Here is a 19,605-nt window from a genome sequence, read left to right on the forward strand (position 1 = left end):
GACTGAGCCACACAGCTAGGCTGAACCAAAAGAAGTTGCAACAGCAACACACACGCTAGACCCTCAACTCTGGCCCAAATGTGACAGGCTTTTTTAATCCTGGCAGAAATCTTCCAGCAAAACTGCCAGGCTCCAACCCTGGTCAGTGTACTCCAGGGATTAATACCTCCTTAGTAATATCCCACTCCAAAACTCAGAAACAAGTAGAACAGAAAAAAATGGAAAGAAACTGAGTCCCAAACTTTAAGACAGACTCCCTTTCCTTTTAGTTCAGATTTTCCCTTCACATAGCTTCAGCTCACTTCTCCAGTGAAGTGGAGGGGAGAGGGAAGGGGAACCCCCCCCATGGGGAGCAGTTTCTCTTGCTCCCAATTCAGTTTTGCAGCTCTCTCCAGTCCCAGGAGAAAGAAACTTCTATATATCTAGCGTGACATCACCCAAGCTTTTACAATCAGGGCTTGCCCTGCATCCACTTCTTATTTTTAACCAATTACTGTAATTTTAAAAAAGAACCAGTTGGCCAACTAGAGCAGGGGTCTGAATTCCCTGTGCTTATGTGACTGAACCCCATGCTCTTTTGTCACCAAGTACTCACGTTTCCAGTGGAAGACACTCTCCTCTCACAGCCACTTGCTCAGTTGCAGCCCCTGGCTTTGACACCTGAGTTTCTCAGAGATTCTGGATGCCTCCCCTTTGGTATCCAAATGAAACAGCAAAGACACTGGGTGCATTTGGAAATCTAACATATCTAACTATTGGCCAATTCTTTCCCTTTCTGCACATCTCTCTGAAGACTCAGTCTTCTGAGATACCACCAAGTAATCCATAAAGTAATGGTGGCTACCTGGAAAGAGCCAATACTGATGCATTTCTTCACTTCCCAACCAGCACACTGCCCACGTAGCAGATCTATAGAACTGAAGGTCTTGTTAGTGTTACTCCCTGCCTTCCTCCTCCATTTTTGTTGCCGCTGTCTTCTTGTAGCTTGTCTTTAATGAGATTGTAAACGTTTTTGTGCAGAGACTGTGTTTATGGAGTCCTTGGTACAGTGGGGTCTCTGTTCCTGACTGGTGCAGTGGAAGCATCCAGTTATAACTCAAATTGCAGCTACCTATCTGCTCTGAGCCAAGGGCCGTCTCTCTATTTATTTTTTTATGTTAGTGTTACTGATACTTTTTCCGCACATCATGTTAGTCATGTTCAGAAACCGATTATCTTGTGTTTAGATACGCATCGTTGGCCCCACTGATCCCAAGCCTGATTAGTAAAGCATTTCATGCTTGTAATGCTCATTCCAGAAGTAAAATATTCTGTCCCAAGTCTTTTTTTACAAAGGGTAATCCCACATCTGTTTCCTGGAGTCTAAGCTTGATCTGGCTTTTCGATAGAAAATTCCATATACTAACAAGGTGCAACAGTGACTGTCATGCGGAGGGAGTTGGACTTTGATGATTTAGTAATGTGTTCCATCTCCATCTCTGTAAGTCTATTCTTGGATGCTCTTTGTGCTGAATTTTAGTAGCACTCAATGTACTCTGTGACTAGAATACAGGGCAAACACAACTAATTTTGTAATGAAGATTAAACAATCATATTGGTTATACTGAAGGAATGCACAGAATATTCCACTCAAATTGTTTGTGATATTTTGGAAGCCAGGGAAATAAGACATATTTCTCAAGGAGGGTCATGTGAGAGTCAGTTGATACTCATTTTGTGTGAGGCTTTAAAAAATGAATAGACGTGAGTGTGGGCTAATGGCTTGAAGCGGGAGTACAACAGAATTCCTGGGTTCTGTGCCAGCATTGGCCCTTGCCTTGCTGAACAGGGCACTTTTAATTAATTGGTCTTGGTAAGCCCATCCTTAAATGGGTAGAGCTTAGAGGAGTGCTGGGAGACCCTGGAAAGCCTTGCGGAAACCTTATGCACAAACAGTTCTTTGCCAGTGCAGAGTGAGGCCACATGGCCTACGACATGTCCATGTAACCCAGGCAAAGGGAGGTGCTCCTCCGCTCACTGACCCTGACCCCATCAGGCAAGTCAGTTCTCCTCTACCCACCTTGGCTTCCCCATCTGTTAGGTAGGGATAATAATTCTTCCCCTCCTTTGTGAAGCACTTTGAGATCTCTGGTAGAAAAGGCTGATGTAAAGGCTACACATTAGTAGTAGTAGTATTACTATTGCAATTGTCATTATTAATTATTACTATTACTGTTATTATGTTGTGTCTAGCAAAGGTACCTGGATTATCCTTTTTATTTTTACCTATCTTTTTAAAAATCAGATTTTAAATGCTACCACTTTTCATCCATGTGAGGGACAAAACTGTTTCCATCTCTTAAGTAATAACATTAAAGTATCCCTACTTTTGTCCAAAATGTCTCAGACTCGACCCATTGGACAAAAGCAAAATGCATTTATCTACAGGTATGCATGCAAGAAACTTTTCTGCTGCTGATTAGCTGAAATGATTTCTCACTTGCATAAGATAATTTATTGCTGCTAGGCAATCATCATTTTATTATTGTAAGCTGAATTGCAAGGGAGCCTAGAAGCTTTGGTTTGGTTATTGTCTATTGTTATATTAGTTAAGGCCAAGTAAAAATAATACCTGGCTTTTGAGTTTTAACCAGAGATTTCAACACACTATATAATAGTGGATGAAAGTGTTTCATGAAGACTTGTCTATACTTCTCAATTTAGGATCCAGTTATGTAATTGGCTGACACAGACACAGTAGTCTGCCTTGGCTGATCTATCAAAAATTGAATGCCCCTGAATTTAAAGAAAACTTTTCCCTTTATAGGTTTCCACTAGGTGGCAGTGAGTCATCCTCTATTTTTTATTGAATGCTTTTCTCTACTCAAAGGTTTTTTCTATATACCCACATAAATTTAATTCAATAATTAAAAACAAGAATAGTTTGAAACATTTTTTAAAATGTTGTTGAATACTTTCTCAGGAGAGGAAAACTAACTTGGCTCAACTGCTCATATTCTAAGACTTTGCAAAATTTTCTTGTTCCAAAGCAGGACGCAAAGTTGAGATTTTAAGTATTTTCATTAACCAACAGACTGAACTGATGTCCACCTGAACTGAATATCTGATATTTTTCCTTACTACATGCTGAAAATACAAAATGAAAAGAGTCATTCTGAAACTGGAAACCAGACACTTATTTTGAAAACACTGAAATGTATATTTCACAATTTCCAACCTGTTCTTCCCCAACATTTTTTTTCAGCTCAGGCAGTTTATCAGAACTTACCCCTTCCTGCAAACACTTCCAGTTGCAATGAGTAAATATATTTTGACAAGGAATTATGGTTTGTGGAAAAATTCCCGAACATTTCTAATCAAGAGTGTATTTGTCTCCTCTGACCAAGCAGCTTGTATTCTACTTAAAGATCACTTGACTGTTCAGAGGAGCCAGTCAGAAACCCCAAACCATAGGAACAGGAACAGCCAAAGAAGGAACCTTGGGCCACTCAGAGAACTTCTTGCAGCTCAGACTGGGATTTCTCTCCCCGGTGCCATGTGGTTGTTTGCTCCTCACTCCCAACCTCAGCTTCTCGCCATACCTGCCCTGTCCCACTCACTCTCTTTTCCCTTCCCTTCCCTCCCCATGTAGAAGGCTTCCTCACAAAACCGTGCTTCTCCTCTCCAACCCTGGAGACTGAGCTGCAGAATTTGAAGGACTAGGCTGGTGGCTTCAAAGCCACAAAATGGCACCGCATGGAAGGTAGTGGAACAGCATTCACTTTGTACTGCACAACTATAATAGTATGAGTCAAAAGCCCAGAGAAGGATTCACATGAGGTAGCAGTATTGGCAGTGATATCACTGCTATTGGTATGCTTTAAAGTACCAGAAAGGTTCATCCTCCATTGAATATCACCAAAATGAGAATGGCTCTGAACACTGAGCAGGGTGCCTTTCACCTGTGACCAAGTTATGACACTTAATATACTGAAAGCAGCTTTCTGAGAAAGCTTGAAATAGGAGCTGTGTTTCTGGACTTGGCTGGGACTAAATTTGTAGTCTAGACCTCCAGTCTTTCAAGCAAAATGTCAAGAGTTTTATCAAGACAGGTGGTGGACACTACAAAACTATTCCTTTGTGACAACGCTTTAGGATGCACATGCAAAATCAAATAAGGACATGGAAACAATGATTCAACAGCCACAAAGGGCTTGTGGTGGCACCAACACTATTTAACCCATACCTCAAAGACTTTCCAATTACCCACTCACTCATAGAGGCTCATCTATGCAGACAGCGTCTACTTTACCCAAGCTCAGTTGTCCTCTGACTTTGATGCCCGCTAGGCAACTGATATCCAATTACATTTGACCACATGTATTATATGATGAACCTTGCAATGTACCCCACTACCATGGTCACCAATGTTAAACAAGATAACATCACCCCTGATTAATCAGGGAGATGTAAGTCTTCAACCTACCTGCAGCTTATTAGTTTTGGAGATGAGACTCATGGCCCAACATGCTAAACCAGGACAGCATGTGATAACACTTGTAGGAGGAACACTTTTCATTAATAACAACAGACAAATTCTTTATTGCATTGCTAATTGTACCATCAGACCTTGTGTCTGCAATCTTCTCTGCTGCCCATGGACCCATCTGAACAGGTTCCAGGTCAGCATGCAGACAGTCTTTAGAGATAGGACAAGCAAGACAGCCCTGACTGTGGCTGCCCTGCATACTACTGATGAGTGCCTTTCATCAAGCTGAGGCATTGAACACTAATGATGCAGCTGTTGGTAGGCTTCACAAGACCCACATTCACAGACAGACAGATATCCACCCAGGGTCAGTCTTAGCCTTTTAAATTGCAAGCTGCTGGGGACAGGAACCACCTCTTACTCGGTGTTTGTACAGTGCTTAAGCATAACTGGCCCAGGCTTGTTTAGCTCTTATGATCTACTGCAATAAACATGATTAATAGTAATAACTTTCAGTTTCAAGGTACAGATGCTATAAACATGGTAATGGAAGTCATCAAAACTGTGCAGTTTTATTTCATTTATTACTCAAAAAACAAATTCAATGATAATGTTTATGGCAAAGTTTACATAGGGACTGCATAGTCTCTGTAGTGTCATATTCCCCTGGACACAGCTGGTATTCTTCTCCATCTTTACATGCCTCCTATTGACTAGGTTTTTCAGAAGCATTAAGGCATACTTGCAACCACCCTATAAGGCAGGGAAGCATTTTCAGTGGAGGAATAACAAAATAATAAAGTGACTTTCTTGAGGTAAGACAGGAATCCTATAGCAAAGCAGGGCAGTGAACCTTGAGTTGGAGGCTCAGTTGTTAACCACAGCATATCATTCTTCTGCAGAAAGCTGCCAAGGCTTGTACCCTACAGGCAAGAGAGAAAGCTTCTTTTCATCTCCCAGTAGCCAATACTGTCAAACATTTTCTGCATTCAATGAGCCCAGATCCAATCCTCAGTCTAATTTCACTGGTCCATCTAGCTCATTCCATATAAGACTCAATTCTCTATGAAGCCAGTTGTGGTTGCTATACATAGACTTTTTCCTTAGCCTCATGGTGTCTATAGTACATGACATACATTGCACTGGCAATAAAAAAAGAGGGAGGCGGATTTCAGTGCTAGTACTTTTATTGAACACTTAAGCCCCGTTGTACTCTGAGTGGTGTCCCCAGGCAAGGCAGGATTCTTCTTTCATTTCATGTGATGGCTACAAATGCGTTCTATCATGGGGCTGCTGTATTTTACAGAACATCGTATGCTAGCATCTCTACAGCCATGCAGCTGATCTCAAACATTAGTTTTGGTCCAGAAAAGCTGCCCAGAAAGTCTAAGTCAAAATTCAAAATAAGAACTGTGGCCTGAATTCACTGCAAATCTATGACAGCCTTGAAACTTGCTTACCTAGTTCTTTTGCCACCAAAAATGAGTGCATGTAGCATGCTCGTTGCCTGGGTAACTGTGCACCCAGGCCACTTTTGGATTTCATCTGTTTGACTGTAGTTTTGCCCTGTCAGACTGTGTATTCTTTCTCCCACTCGGTGAAGTTGAAAGCCCAGTTTCTCCACCTCTGCTTGGGGATATGGAGTCTGGTGATGCAAGAGCCTGGGCCAAATTATTTAGCAGAGAAATGCAAGAAATTCCATATGAATAGAAGAGCTGCCGATAAGAGAAGGCAACTTCAGCTAGTAGTTCTACCATTTGGATCTAGAGTGATAAGTCACAGCCAAATGGCTTAAGAGGTTCTTGGGCTGCCTGCTGTTATTACTTCATGTAGTGATATGAACCTTGCCGTCCTCAGCAGTGAGAACTGTTGGCAGGTATTTTTGTTAACTCTACATAGAATGGTAGATACACACATGCACGCACGCACACCCTCCTCTAAAACCCAGTTCCTACCTGTTTCCCGGGGGAAGTACTAATTGGCTGACTGCTTTGCTGTATGCCAAGTCACCAATGCTAGGAAGCTCACGGAAGGAGGAGGAAGCCACTTTCTACCCATTCACCCCTTCCCCCTCCATCCCACCTATTCACCTTCCCCTGTCTACCCATTCACCCCTTCCCCCTCCATCCCACCTATTCACCTTCCCCTGACATAAGGGTGGGGTTATACTTGCGGAGAAAACCTGGCTATAGGTAGCTCACCAAGGTAACTGGGATTCTGGATTCCTAGTATTAGCATCTACATCCAAGGCATATTGTAGCTGCAAATATTTATACTGATCTGCCAGCCTCAGCAATAAGTTCGATTTCTTATGAAGGACTGGGGGAACAAAATGCAAACAGTCAGACTCACTAAGGATGCCAGAGCTATTTATTTCATGTTGCTAGTTGCATTGTGTGTTATCTTCATGCAGCACAAAAGGTAGACACACTGTACAAAGCTGATTAAAATTGCCACAGCTGACAAACCAAATAATGAAACCTGTCCCCCCAGAGGCAGTCCCTAAATGTTCTCAAAGTCCTACATCCCCTATGGTTATTAAATTGTAGCAAATGCAGCCTTTGTTTGATTTCCAGTGGGAAAGCGAGGTCAGGAATATGAACCTTTGAAAGATAATCGGGTCAAAGATTTTGTTTGGAAAGTTACTGTTTACTTTCCTAAGTCGTTCAGGTGCATCTGCTTTGAGAGAAAGAATAGAAACATAAGAATAAATGGCATTGTAAAATATAGATTAAAAATCAATTATGCTCTCAGAGGAGAGACACAGATCACCTTGCACAGTTAACTGATAAGCCTCCAAAGCAGAGCCCGCCACTGTGAAACTGAAGAGTAAATTCACAGTCGACCAATAGGTAGATTCTGCCATTTCCAGAGCTACTCCATTGATCTCTGTGGCTTTGCTCACAGAGTTGGGTGTGAGCCACTGTGAGTAGGGAGGGTGAAACTGAGCTTCAAGTGTGGAAAACACAAGGATGCAAATATTGACTACAGCATCACAGAGCATGCAAACAAACCACATCATTGGTCTAGACATTGGGGTAGGTTGCTGCTGGTCCTTGGGCAGATGTGAAGGCCCAGGTCAGGGGGCCATACAAAGGACCTTTCTTTCCCTTCTGTTAGCCCTCTCTTACATGTTTAAGAGCCATACACACTTTGAGTCCAACAGAACAGCCCCTCACCTGGGGCCTGCTCCATTCAAATCAACACTGGCTTACGCCCGCTCAGGTTCTGGCCGCATATAATTGATGATCCCATAAGCCTCAGGTGGGAAACAATCTCTTTATTGTCCCTTCACCCCAAGCAGAGACCCAGCACGACCCCTTCGGTTCCCAGGGCAAGCAATCAGGCCTACCACACTACTGCATTCTCTGCTACAGGACAAAGATGGCTTCCTCTGAGCAAATACAGGATCATAATGGGAATCAGAATTTGATCCACAGAGCTTAAATGGGGCCCAAGGGACATAGAGGGACATAGACTTCTTCAGATAGTATTTCCCTATTCTTAAAACCATCAGGGACCAATATTCTAGCCACAGACCTGATGTTCAAATTCAGACCCTGAGCTGAATACTCAAATGGCATCAAGTTGTATTACACAAAAGTGCCAAGAGATTGCACATCACTTCTGGGCCACCAGTAGAGCATCTGTGGTGCACAGCAGCCCATCCTTCCCCCCTCCCATCCAAGGGAATTTTGCCCCAGTATCCCACTGTAGACCAGCATGGCTTGGGTGCTGTCTCTACCTGTGTATTTGATCATCATTTTTCCCTCCTGCCTAGGGGGCTATGCTGAAGATTCCCTTCTTACCAGAGCCCGATGCTATGGGCACCTTGGCCAGAAGAAAACGGCTATTTTTGATTTTAATGCCATCCTGAAGGAGGACCCTGGCAATGCACAGGCTCTGAGTGGACGGGGATTCATTTACCTTGCACTGAACCAGCAGAAGGTATTGTCGCTAAGTTGACTTTCTATGATTCTTTCAGACTTTTTGTTTTCACCGGCAGGCATTGGTATGCAATGCCCGTCCTTACATTTGTTGATATATTTTCACTGTGTGACAATGGCTTTAGACACGGATGTCAAAATCCCTTGGCCACGCAGGCTGGATGAGTGGTGCAGGTCCAGTTTGCAGGCTGAGCCAGATCCACAGACTGGCTCCATATTCCAGCACGTATCCTGTAGTGGCCAGAGTGGGCACCATGTATGGTTCAGTCCTGCTCTGGCCACTCCAGAACCATGCTGCACATCCCTGGGAACCGCCAGCATTGCTGAGATGCACTGTGTGGCCCCAGAAGCCACTGACATTATTTCTGCCACCACTGCTGGGCTGTGCTACCCATCCCTGGGAGCCACCACCACTGGGCTGTACTGCCTGGCCCTGGGAGCCTCCACCACTTCTCCAGAGTTGTGCTGCATACAGCAGCCAGTCCACTACTCCGGGACATGAGCTGAAGCAGGTGCACCATTCAGCATATGGGGCCATCTGGTACACCCTGTATGCTGCCTGTGGGTCACTCTGAAACTTATGGGTAGCACCAGAGCCTGGATGACATGACTGTATGGGCCAGATCCAGCTCACAGGCCATATCTCTGACACACTGGGTTAAAAGAAAGCACTGGAAAGAAAAGGAAGGCAGCAGTTGATGCCAAAGCTTGATGGTCCATCTCCATCATGTCTGCAAATAACATCTGCTGATGGTCAGTGTTATGTCACCCATGAAAGATTGCAATGGATGGTTTCCCTGCAGTCATGTATCATGTCAGGCCTTTGCAGGTGTCATCTGCCTACAGCAAATGACCCAACACTGCATCTTAGCAATATTGGTGGTATTGAATGGCCAGCAAGAATGGCTGTAAATCCACTGAATTCAATGGTGCTAGCTATGTCAGTTAACGTGTCCTGTGGACCTGGACTATTGGGCTCTACTAATTTTTTCCTAGGGAACCCAATGATAAATCCAAGAAAACCTCATCAGCTTGAGAAGTTTTATTTTGAATTTGCACCAAAAGAACAACACAGAATCTGTCTCCTTGTTTTCATATAGCAGCTCTTTCTTACTCTTACTTGCTTAAAAGCCTGAGGTCTAAATGTGTTTTCCTGCCTATGCCAGGATTATTTTCCTTTATCTATTTATCCTGTGTGCAATTATTTTGGCATCTGCAGTGCATTTCTCACTTACTCTCCACAACGTGGGAGTTACCTCATTTTCCTCCAACATTTTATTGTGTTTTCATTAACTCTTGGAATGTTTCTCTGTTGTTCTTGAATGGTGCTCAGAGTCTCATAGCAGGGAAGCACTTTATAAATGACACTATTATATCTGAGCAATGATAAACTCTCAAATTGGATTCCCAAACCCTGTCAGGCTGTTGGCTAGATTGCTCCTGCAGTATTCATGTGAAAGATCAACTAATAGTACTTAGCAAGTCAAAAAACATGGTCTGTGTTTTGGGAATGGAAATTGAATATTTTCACATTAGGAAATTAAGATCCAAACAGTAGCTTGTTCTTTTCCAACCAACCCCAACCCAGCAGCTGAAATTCATCACTATGTAATGATAACACAAGGTTCAGATACTGCCTACATCCAGGGTTCAAATTACAGTTTGACTCTTGGGGGTGGCAGGGCCTGCAAAAAAAATTAGACAGGGTTGGGGCTGTATGCACGGGTCCCTGCCAGTACTGTGGGGCTGGGGCCAGTGGCAGTGGCAGCCAGAAGGAGCCACCACTGCCACCTGGGCTGCACAGAAAGGCATGGGGCAAACCAGGGACTGTCCACAGTGGCGCATGGGCTCTGGGCAGTTGCATGGGTGCGGGGGGAAGGGGTGCTGACAGCTTTGCGTGAGGGTTCTCGTCTCTTATGGGGGGGCTCAGCCCCCCAAAGCTCCTCCATACTTCAAACCCTGCCTACAACTCACCCAAGTGTTATTTTTTGAATCTGGAAAATGCACAGGCTTTGTACTGGCTCTGTGCACTGGGTGTGTTTCGCCCATTGTGGGCATTTGACTGTGATGCATATGACTTCCAGGCCATTTCTTTCGTGACCAGCATAGCAAAGGCTTGGCCATTTGCATCTTGCTTTACAGTCCCACAGCATCTCTATAGAGTTTTGCAGAATAAAATATGTTGGGTACCAAGCAGATGGATCAAAGAGGTGGTGTAGTAAGGTGACATACCATGAGAGGCCCTCTCTCAGATGACATCTCCTATAGTGGGGAAAACCTGAAGGACCATTCATGTACTCTAAAGACCCAACAGCTCTTTGTCGAGGTCTTGTGCTTATTGGAAGGCCTGAGTGTACTGGGCAACCACAGGTCTGGGCTGACACAGACAATATCCATGCAAGACCCATACATGTTGTCCAACTAATACTGCTTACTAGGAGGGATCCCATCTGCTGGTACAACGATTCAGTCGTCATGTCCTATTCAGTTCTTTCTCCCACTGCTGAGACTGCCAACAAAGGGGCTCCTTGCACATGCAAATGCACATTCACTTCATTTGGGCTGCCAAATAGGCCTCGTATGGTTGACTAGGAACAAGTTAAATATTCTTAACTAAGGACTGAAACTAGGGGTCCACCGACCCCTGGACACCATCAGAATCCTGCCACTGATTTCCCTAGGATTTGAATCAGCCTTTCAATGAAATTCCTCCAGCAGATTGTTCACACAAGGAGATCTTGGTTTTTCAACTTGTTTCCTACTTGTACAGGGCAGAAGTTTCCTACAACAAAAATTACAGCTGAAGCCTGTGGCTAGTACCAGAGCATGATGACCAAAACCCAGGCGTCTGTCCTCTTTTGGATGAACTGAGAAAGAAAAGCAGAATGTTATGCACTTTTGATGCATACAGATTTACTTCTTCCTGCTGTCCCTACTGTTGAGGATCATCCTGTAAAGAAGGCCACTTTATTGTTGTCCTCCACATCCCTCCTTAAGGCATCCTTTGCTCTAATGCCAACAGGAAAACTAGATACCCTTCAGTTGCTGGCGAGCTGAAACCATAGGCTACCATGCTAACCTGTCCATTGTCTCCTTGTGCCTCCCCCTTCCCCCCAAGCAGTGTAAACATCCCCACATTTAGACTGGAAGCTTCTTGGGGCAAGGACTGCAGTAGTGTGATCTTGGTCTGTGAATAAGTAGCTCAGACACTACAGTAACACACACAACTAATAATCATTTTCATGAACAGATCTTTGGCTGCAGGGAAAAGACTTACCTTCCGTGAACATTTATGTGAGCAAAGTTTCATTCGTGTGAATTCTTGTAAGACCAAACACAAAAAGGGAGCTGGATATGGTTACATATGTTTTGTACTGGAATTCAGAGAGATGTTCACAGATCCTTTTTCCTTGGACTCACCCTGGCCTTTCAGTGATTAGCACTTGCCTTTGTATTTAAGTGGCAGAGAGAATTTGCACTGGGGGTCCTGTTTTGATTGCATCTCTGTTTTCAGTTGGGTGCTTCACAATATCCATGTACTTGCTTAAATCAAACTCCTCCAAGCAGTCATTCTATCTTTGCACAGTGCACAGTGCCTAGCCCAGTGGGATGCTGGTCTCTGATGGAGATCTTTAGTCACTGCTGCAGTAATAATAACTACATTTAGCTGAGTTGTATTATTAACACATTTTTACCACTCCACTAACCAGTGGCACAGAAAGGACAAAATGACCAAAGTCAGACTCTTACTCAAGCCAAAGTTTGCATGCCAAAATCATATCCAAAAGATCCTTTTCAAGTTTAGATACAAGGATGCATTTGTGACTTCCATCACCTGGAGTATCAGAATAATTTGTATTCATGTAAATAGAGCAATTTGCAATATTAACATATTTTGGTTTATACAGCATAAGCTCTGTTATACGGCATGAGTAGGGAATGGGGGGTGCCAGTAATCTAAACATGCTGGTTACCTGAGGCAGGGGTTTTTGACTGGGTGCAGAGTGGGGGAAGGGGGAGGGTAGCGGTGGCCGCATGCAGAGCAGTGGCAGCGCAGGATGGTGGGTGGTGGCAGAGGCCGTGCACATGCATCACCCTCCCACTGCAAAATTCCAGTTAGTGGACCGTGCCAGTTATGAAAATACTGCTTAACACAGCTTTTACTGTACTTAGCTTTTAAATAACTCTCTCCAAGATTTTTGCAATATCTCAGTGGAGTTAGATGAGTGCAGAACATTTATTAAAAAAAACCCCACTCTACACAGTCAAAACACTGCACAGATATTACTAATTAACCCCTAGTTACATTTCCAGTCAATGACAGAGATGGAAACAGAACCCAGAGTCCCTGACCCCTTTCTGTGATTACTATGCAGGTACCCACTTCTGATTTTTAACAATTCCCCTTTTTGCCCTCATGATCCCTCTTTGAAAACACATGAATTATACCTTAGTCATGGATATAGATACTATGCCTCAGAAACACCCATCTGGCCTTAGTGAAATCATATAAAAAGTGAAAAATGACCATGTCGGGAAATAAACCAGAAGATATTAAGCTCCCTGAAAGTGATCCATGGTGTTCATGTTTATTTTGGCTTTAAGAGCACCAATCAAACTAAGCAAAAACCTTTCTCAAGTGAATAAACATGGGGAATATTGCATGATATTCATTAAAAGCAGGTTTAATATCCTTTGACTTTGCAAACAGTTTGTAACCACAATCATCCAAGCCTTGGATGGTTTATGTTATGGGGGTATGATTTCTCTTAGCAGTTTTAAAGGGTCTTTTTAGCCAATAGTCCTGTGTTCTTTAAACAAGTCCCAGTTCTAACTAGCATGTGGGGATCTGGTGACTTCCCTTCCACCACATTTCCTATGCTCACAGGTGTTTGTATTTTCAGAGTCTCATATTTTCATAGTTGGTAGGGTCAGAAGGGACCTGAGCAGATCATTGAGTCTGACCCCATGCTCTCCAGGATTGTGCTGTTCTGGATTGCAAGTTTAGCTTTCACTGCTAAACTTCATCATTCCTATAAGCAGGTGCCAAAGCCCATTCTACGAAGTAAGGGCTTGACTGGCATTTGTCTCCAAACACTGATTTTGAAGTATGGTGTTTCATCCAACACAGAAACTACCAAGATATAAAAATGCCACCCCCTGATCAGCTGTTTGGATGGAGATAATTTCACGGGGCCTAACAGCACTGATTTCCACATACAATGGAGTGATTGCAAAAGTTACTACTTGGAAGAGGCAATGGAGACATTTTTAAAAAGATTATGTCTGCAATGCAAGAAGTAAGTTCTCTGCAGGAGAATCTCTAAACTCAAGATGATCACTCAATCCTAACCAGGACTCTCTGGACAGAATGCCTCCAGTACAGATTAGTTCTGCAAATGACCTTTATAGCTGTTTTAAGCCTAAGTGGAACAGTAACTACAATGAAGTTTGATGCAACCCTCTGTTTGTCACCCTTGTGATGAGGGTTTCATGATGTGTTCTCCATATGACCTATATCTCATTCACCATCCTATGCTGAGGAATAAAATGGGCCTTGAATGGCCTAGTGCCAGCCCACATCACTGCTTGTGATCACTCAGCTGCATCCGTCAACCAAGACTTTCCAAAACTGAGTTTCTACTGATGCAAATTTTCCTTGGTCGGGATATGCTCAGGTAACACTCAGTTCCAGTATATTAGAGATGCAGCAGTGATTGGAGACCAATTCATAACAAAAATGCAGCATATCTTAAGAGATTCAAATTTGTCAGACATCCATTTATTGTGGTTTCAGAGGCATCCACCATTCTTTATGCAGTATTGACTAAGAGACTTATGTACACACTAATGAAACCTCGAGAGGTATAATAATATTTTTACTTTCCTAGGTGATGTCCCCATTATGTTGTGATTAAGGGCATAACAGGGAGCCCAAGAAATGGGATGTGTTACAGGATCAGGACTCCTTCCTGGAAAGATAGGATCTGAAACATGTTTTGTGTTGGAAGGATAATACAATGAGATGAGAGGGTAATTGAAGCCCTGTGGTCTGTGATTTAATCATTATACTGATGACAAACTGGAAATAAGAAAGAAACAGTATGTCATTTCAAGTAAATAGACTCTCCTGCTCTTTATCCAAGCCACTCCTATTAGGTCAAGAGCTATCTTTTGTTTTTTTCCACTGAAAGAAAGATGCCTGTTTCAGCAATTAGTCGGTATTCCATATGAATATTTTAAAAACATTGTTCCTGTGGATGGCTCGTGGCAACACCTTTTTACTTAACAATTTCAATACATTTTGGTAGGGTTTTTTCCACAAAAGCTACCAAAAAGATGTTCTTAAAAACAAGTCAATGAAAACAAATTGGCACCTTAGGCATTCCTTTGTAAACTTGCAATCCAGAACAGCACAATCCTGGAGAGCATAAAAACCCCAACGTGAAACTAGTATATATTTAGCTGGGGTGAAAATGACTATTCCTATTTTCATTGTGCAATACAACTGTATGCAAGTAGGAAAAGAAAGTTTTTCACTCTCAGATAAGTATTTTTATGTTCTTTATGCATCCTATTTTTTGTGGTTTATATACAAAAGCACCCTCCTAGACTTGTAGGAAGGGCCATAGTACTGGTATGAAACTACTCCTACGGTCAAACCAGATGCTCATATTAAGTGATAGGGATGCTTTGCGTTATTACAGCACTTTCTCCCAAGAGTCCAAATCATTTATCAAGGTTTAAATATACCACCCCATGGCTGCCTTCATGTACTAGGCATGTATTATTAGCTCCATTTTACAGATGAGGAATCACAAGTGACAGAGAAGCAATCTACCCTGGGTCACTCAAGTGGGTCAGCAACCAAGCAGGGAAGAGAATCCAGGCCAGACCTCGTGACTCGGAGTCTTATGCTCAGACCACTAGATCATGCTCCCTTTCCTCTCAAATTGCAGAGGTCCGGCAATATGGATTTCTGTTTGTTTTTTGCAGCAAATGTGCTTGTCAGTTTAAAAGAAAGCCTGGGGGAAATACTGGCTGCCTAATCTGATCCTTTGCTGGATAAAAGTGCAGGCCCGATGCAACAGGGACTTACTTTGGTAAGGGCTGGAGGCCTAGGAAAGAGAAAGAAAATATAAGATGCCATTAAGATAAGGAAGTTTCAGAAACAAATCCCTTGGCCTGGCTGCACAGCTAGCTGTATTGTGGCGAGCTCTGTCTATGCCAGGTCTCCACATGTGACCTGCTTTTCCCCTTCAAGGTCTTTGGAAGGTCTGCTTTCAATTTCAGCAAGATGTTTCTCATGTAGCTATGAAGCCCATGGGGTGGTCATCTTATGCACTGGCTAAAAGCCTGCTCTTTCCCCAATTGGCGAGATGCACAACAAATGGGCAAAGTAGAGACTCATTTCAAACCCAGTTTGAAAACTTTTACATGCCAGTTTGGGAAGCCAATATGACAAGTGGATCTCATACTAAATTTAGGCCAGAAAAATATGTTAGTGTTCTGTGCTGCACCGATAAAAAGGAGAAAAGCTGCACAATTAAGGAATTTGCAATTTAAAGCCCCGGTACATTTAAACCTGGTTAAATGTAGAATCAAACTTAACTGATTTGGGTCAAACCAGTTTATGAAACTTCTGTTCCAGACCCCTTCCTGGTTTAAGTTAAACCAGAGTCCCCCAGAATCCCAGATGCTTTGCTGAGCTCTCTGCTCCGGCAAACAGGCTGCCCCCCCCTTCTCTAGCCAGAGCTCCAGGGAAGACTGAAGGCACATCTTGGTCTGTCTGGCTTCCCTCCCTGATCAAGCAGAGATTTCCCTCCTCCCTCCCTCCTTCCCATCTGCCACAGCGTGGACTCCAGCCCCATGGACCCTAGGCATGTGGTATGCTAACTAATGCTAAGAGGTGTCTGTGTGTGAGCGTCTCCAATTTCACTAGGACAGACAGGCAGAACAGTGTCAGCTAGCACTTTTTGGAGTTAATTAGCAGGTCAGCTGGTAATGTCCCTCCATTCCTTCCTTGGAAAAAGTTGTTTAAGAAGAGCTTGAACTAATGAGAGAGGCTTTTGTTTTGCTGATGGGCTGATAACACAGTGGTTTTATCATCCTCCTGGTTGGTATGCTTCCCTGCCAGATTTGCAGACAGGTTTGCAGACATGGAGCTGGAAAGCTCAGTATCACCAACAGGTGCACACCCACCTTTGCCTCAGACTTCTAGCCCAGAGGTGGAGGCTGGCAACACTCCCGCCCCTAGAGCAGGCAGCAGGCAAAAGCCTGAGACAGTGCAGGCAGGGTGGGGATTTAAACCCCTCCCTAATCAAAGCATCCAGCTGGGGCCTGGCCACATCCCTCCCCCGCAGCTCAGCACTGTAGAAAGGGAGGGCTGCTCTAGTGCCCCCCGGCTTCTAGCCTGAGCCAGTGCAGGCATGTGTCTGCATTTCTGACGTGAAAAGGGAATATCTATCCATCTCCAAATCAGTTCAAGCTGTGCAGGTTAGACTAATCTGCAAAGATTGAATCAGTTCAGGCTTTTTGTATGTCTGCTCCTAGCCGAAGGGTGCAGCCCTACAGCTGTAGATAATAGACTGTCAAAACTGGGGCCTAATATAATTCACTTGCAGAAACCCATGTAAATGGATTGTAAAAAGGAAAGCACAGAAACATCTCATATTTCCTACTGAAAACCTATTCATCCTTAATTAAATGAAAACTTGCTTGACTGAATATACTGTGTCTACACCATTCCCCAGCTTCCTGTGTTAATTAGAACAGCCAAATACAGGTACACTTTGTATAGCATTGTTGTTAAGTCATGTGCTTATCATGAAGATCAGTTAAAGCTGGTGGGTGCACCTATTCTTCTTGTAATGAGAACATTACTATTATGGCTGGGTCATGAGATGGTCTGAGTTATGTTTTATTTTAGTAGACTAGCAAATGTTCGGTCCTGGGAAAATATGCTGTGCTGTTGTTAGTTTGTAATTATGTAAGATTCTCTGCCAAGGCAATAGTCTTTAGAGAGAAATGGACAACAAGAAGGAAAGGTTTCTCTCTGCCTTGGATCTCAAGTCTTAGGTCCCAGGGCCTGTGGGTGAACACTATACAATAATCACATTAGCTGTCCAACTTCTAAGTAAGTCACACTACCCCCAGCTAGAAGAGGGAGGAGGAACCTGGAGATCCTAGCGTCAGCAGCTGCCAAAGTGATAGGGGAGCAACACCTGGGTAAGAGCCTTTAGGCACTGGTGTAGATGAAAGGACCCCACAGGACAGATGTGATTTGCCATCCCAGCCAAGGCTCAGTCTGAGAAAGGTCCAGCCATCCTCTGCTCTTTTCTATCAGAAACTGATTATGTCCACACACTGACTGAATTAATTTGCTAAGGACAGTGTAAAAGGGATGAGGAGAAAGGTTCCCTCCAAAATCCAGCCAAAGGAGACAGTTCTGAAGGTGATTTTTTTAAAAACCGCTCTTTATGAATGCTAAGCAGAATGGATACAGAAAATGAGATTATTAATTGGCCATTAAGTGCAAAATATTCCACATAAGCTACCCTGGTGGTGGCCTAATGATAGTTCTATTATTGCTTGCTTCTCTGCTTTTTGAGATAACAGGAAGATCACAATGAGCAACAGGCTTTAATTTTGCCCATCACGTTGCACATATAATGGTTGATTGAAATAGAAGTAATTTATTTCTTTGGTTTACAAACCCATTTGAAAAGGTCTAAGAAAATGCCATTTTGCCTTTTGGAAGGAAAAAAAATTAAATGATATAAAAATGAACCATAACGATCTCTTTCAGTTTAATTAAACTTCTCAGGGAGTTTTTTTCTAATGGATTGTATGAAAAAGTAACAATCCTTTCCAGCCTATTAGAATAACCTCCTTGTTCACCTGGTCTTTTGCCATATCTCTCCCTGCTGATGGGTATTCGCTGGACTTTTACTGAGAACTGGGATTCAGCCCTGATGGTACTGGCTAATGCTAATGTATATCTCTGGACCTAGCTTCATCAGACACTTCTTCATCTGAATTGTATGGCTCTGCTGTACTTTCTCATCTCACTGAGGCCAATTGCAAGTGAAAGCAGTGAAGGAGCTTCATTGCCATTAGGTTAGTATGCTTATCCTTCTACGAGATGATTAAGGGCACTTATTACAATTTTGATAATAAGCAGTTGTATAAAGATTATAGCTCATGACAAAGAGCTAGTAGTAAAAGCATGCTGCCATCATGGTAAGATAGAAAAACTTCAGTCGACACTGTAGCAATGGTGCAAAGACTCCAGTGACTTGTTGAGTCCTGAAATGTTTATACATGTGAAAGGTAGTGTTAGAGTGATGTTGATCCAGGAATTATGCTAGAGGCAAGGGTTTGGGGGGGTTATATCTTTTTATTGGGTCTTTCCAATAAAATTAAAGATATCACCCCCAAAAATCCTTGCCTCTGTACATGTGAAAGTCCAGATCATGGACCTAAGGGTGGGAGACAGAGGTTCTGTTCCTGGTTCTGTCACTAAGCTGCTATGTGACCTTGGGCAAGTCACTGCATGTCCTCCATGGCCCTTGGTCGCTCTCTGTTTGGAACAGGGACTGATTTCTACCTATGATGTCCTACAACACTTTGCACAGTGGGGACCTGATAGCTGCTGAGTAGGGCCATGCAAAATGGCACTGTTCTGTTTCGACTTGCATTGCAACATTTTGATGGAACAGCGTTTTGTTTCGAATTTCGTTTCAATTGGAAACGGCTGCTCCGTTTCACTTCATCGAAACAGTGATGCTCTTTCGATACTGTTTTGAGTTTCTCCCATAGGCTATAACTGGAAAGCTTGAAACAGCCTCTCTTCATCTGACAGGCAAATCAGGGGCCTGCAACCCTGGGAGGCCTGTGGGGGCTGTACCAATCCTTCCAGGGTTGCCTGCCAGATGAGGGAGGGAAGCAGGGTGCTGCCGCCTGGGACTAGTGCCAGCACGCTGTTGGTCCTAGGCAGCAGCACCCAGCTTCTCTCATCCAGCAGGCAGATCAGGGGCCATAACCCGGCTTTTTTTTTTGTTTTATCAGGCTTAGTTCCCCTCCCCAACCCAATGGATCTTTCTGCAAAGAGACAACAAATGCAGAATATCTGGCCGTTAGATTTGCCATTTGTGTAGTTCTTTGCAAACCCCTTTTTTTTTTTTTTTT

At 43.4% G+C, this 19,605-nt stretch overlaps 1 protein-coding gene across 1 annotated transcript in view; it reads left to right on the plus strand.

Moving 5' to 3' along the window:
• TTC34 (tetratricopeptide repeat domain 34) overlaps positions 1–19,605 on the plus strand; it is a 56,948-nt gene that overhangs the window by 23,861 nt on the left and 13,482 nt on the right. The window contains exon 5 of the mRNA XM_019541259.1: positions 8,250–8,416. Within this exon, the coding sequence (XP_019396804.1) occupies positions 8,250–8,416 (167 nt within the window). The remainder of the gene's footprint in view (positions 1–8,249; positions 8,417–19,605) is intronic.

Source organism: Crocodylus porosus, unplaced genomic scaffold (assembly GCF_001723895.1).
Source record: "Crocodylus porosus isolate Cpor-Errol unplaced genomic scaffold, CroPor_comp1, whole genome shotgun sequence".
Classification (NCBI taxonomy): Eukaryota; Metazoa; Chordata; order Crocodylia; family Crocodylidae; genus Crocodylus; species Crocodylus porosus.